This window comes from Fukomys damarensis, unplaced genomic scaffold (genome assembly GCF_012274545.1).
Source record: "Fukomys damarensis isolate Sample0158 unplaced genomic scaffold, DMR_v1.0_HiC HiC_scaffold_3, whole genome shotgun sequence".
In the NCBI taxonomy this organism is placed as follows: Eukaryota; Metazoa; Chordata; class Mammalia; order Rodentia; family Bathyergidae; genus Fukomys; species Fukomys damarensis.
In genome coordinates, this window is record NW_022900915.1 from 11374097 (window position 1) to 11376298 (window position 2202).

The 2202-nt window shown below is 40.5% G+C and overlaps 1 protein-coding gene across 7 annotated transcripts in view; it reads left to right on the plus strand.

Moving 5' to 3' along the window:
* Ppp2r2b (protein phosphatase 2 regulatory subunit Bbeta) overlaps positions 1-2202 on the plus strand; it is a 508455-nt gene that overhangs the window by 497179 nt on the left and 9074 nt on the right. For all 7 annotated transcript variants that reach the window (XM_010627064.3, XM_010627065.3, XM_010627066.3 and 4 more), the window contains one exon: positions 796-965. In XM_010627064.3, coding sequence (XP_010625366.1) covers positions 796-965 — 170 coding nt within the window. The remainder of the gene's footprint in view (positions 1-795; positions 966-2202) is intronic.

The window sequence follows — 2202 nt, forward strand, 5'->3', positions numbered from 1 at the left end:
CCAAAAAAAAAAAAAAAAAAAAAAAGTCAAAGTGGAAAAAACACAAATGTTCACCAACTGATGAATAAATCAAATATGGTCGATCCATGCAACGGAATATTATCCAGTCATATATAAAAAAAAGAATAAAATACATGGATGCTGTTTGAAAACGTTATGCTAAATGAAAGAAGGGAGGCACAAATCACCACAATGACAGGGCATAAATGATCCCATTTATGTTAAATTTCTAGAATAAGAACTAGAGAGTAGATTTCATGTTTGCCTGAGACTGCATTAGTGGAGAATGAATAGTAACTGCCAGTGCTACGAAGGGGTTTTTGGAAGAGGTTGGTGAAAGCAATCTGAATTTAGATTGTGGTAATAGCTGCATGAATACATAGTAAACTAAAAACCACTGAACTGTACAGTTAAAATTAGGATATTTTGTTGTATCTCAAGAGCTAGAAAAATGTTTAAGCATCTAATATGACTCCAAGTTTAGGTTTATATAGTAACACCAGAGACCAGAGGAAATGTGAGACAGGTAGGTACCTCAATCTGCAGCTTGGAAACAGTGCCAGTTATGAACTTGGGAAGGTCCCACGTAGTCCTTTCAAAAGCAAGGATTGTGACACCAGCCACTGCCCTTTCTGCTTCCAGGAGCCAATGGTCTTGTTCACAACCTGCTTACAGTCTGCAGGCACCAGCCAGCCCTACTTCACGATACGCGACTGTTTCCTGGCTGGCCCGAACATATTAAAGCCTGCTGATGAAGATGTACAGAGTTCATCTTGTTTTGCTTTTGTTTTGCAGTTTTTGAAGAGCCGGAAGATCCAAGCAACAGATCATTTTTCTCTGAAATTATATCTTCAATTTCGGATGTGAAGTTCAGCCACAGCGGGAGGTATATCATGACCAGGGACTATCTGACCGTCAAAGTCTGGGATCTCAACATGGAAAACCGCCCCATCGAGACTTACCAGGTACAAAATGCCACCCATGCTAGGTCCTCCCTTTGTGTGCTTTTAAGAGTGCTTCTGCTGCAAAGGTTTGCGATGCAGCAGAATAAAAGGCAGCTCATAGTGATATAGTCAATAAAATGGTACAGGCTCCAAGTGCCACAGAATTTAATAGAGACTGAAAGCATGCAATGATAACCTCGATTGGGTGAACAAGAAAAGCACAACCCTGCTGTTATGGAGCTGACCTTCTGAGGAAGAAGCTGGATGATGAACAAGGGAATTAGTATGCAGTTTTGTAAGGCTTGGTACTGGTTCTACAGGAACACACAGAGGATAGCCCAGTGAGAAAGGTAAAGAAAGGATCCTTAGCTAAGTCTCGATGCCGTGACCTAGTCAGAAAAAGCATGCTCTTAAAATAATAACAGAAAAGTGGGTGTATCCTGAAAGTTTATCTTGATTAGGAACCTAAGGGCAGAAAGATGAACATAGAGATGCAGACTCTGGTAACGTAGGTTATTTTCTCTTTTGGCTGAGTACACACAGTGGAGGCCCAACAAAAGGGTTTTATACATAGAAATGACACTGAGTTGTTTTGTTTACTGTGTGCTTCACTTTAACAGTTTGACAAATAGACTGAAGGATAGGAGATGGTGGTGATTTGGGCTGGAATGATGATCTGTGGATACAAGGAGAGAGGTTTGCCTGCCGACTGAATATGGAGGGAAGAGGAATCGAGAACACTGTGTGGTGGATTTTGCCGAAGCATTGGGTAGAATGATTTAGGAAGGCTGATAAAGGGAACACAGGGCATTGTTTTAGAATTGTTTAGATGAAAGAAGACCAGACTGTGAAGTAGAGAGGATCTGAAGAGGCCAATTTCAGATAAAGGTACAATGGAATGAAAGATCAAGGGGCGGAGATACACCGTCCTATTTTAATACCTTACATTAGATAAGAGAAGTGGGGTAGGGAGCCAAGGACTTAGCTCAGTGGTCCTGCTGCCTGAGTCTCAAATTCAAGGTCCCGAGTTCAATCCCTGGTACCAAAACAACAACAACAAAAGAAGTGGGATAGGGAGATTCTAGACAGTGAGATTTGACCTATTCTTTCCCATGAGATACATTTCACACATTGTAATATCCACTTTTACAAAGTGTATGGTGCCATGGGCTTTAGTAAGTCACAAAGTTGTAGAACCATTACCACTATCGAATTTCAGAATATTTTCATCACTAAGATTTTTAAATTGTAATTTTTT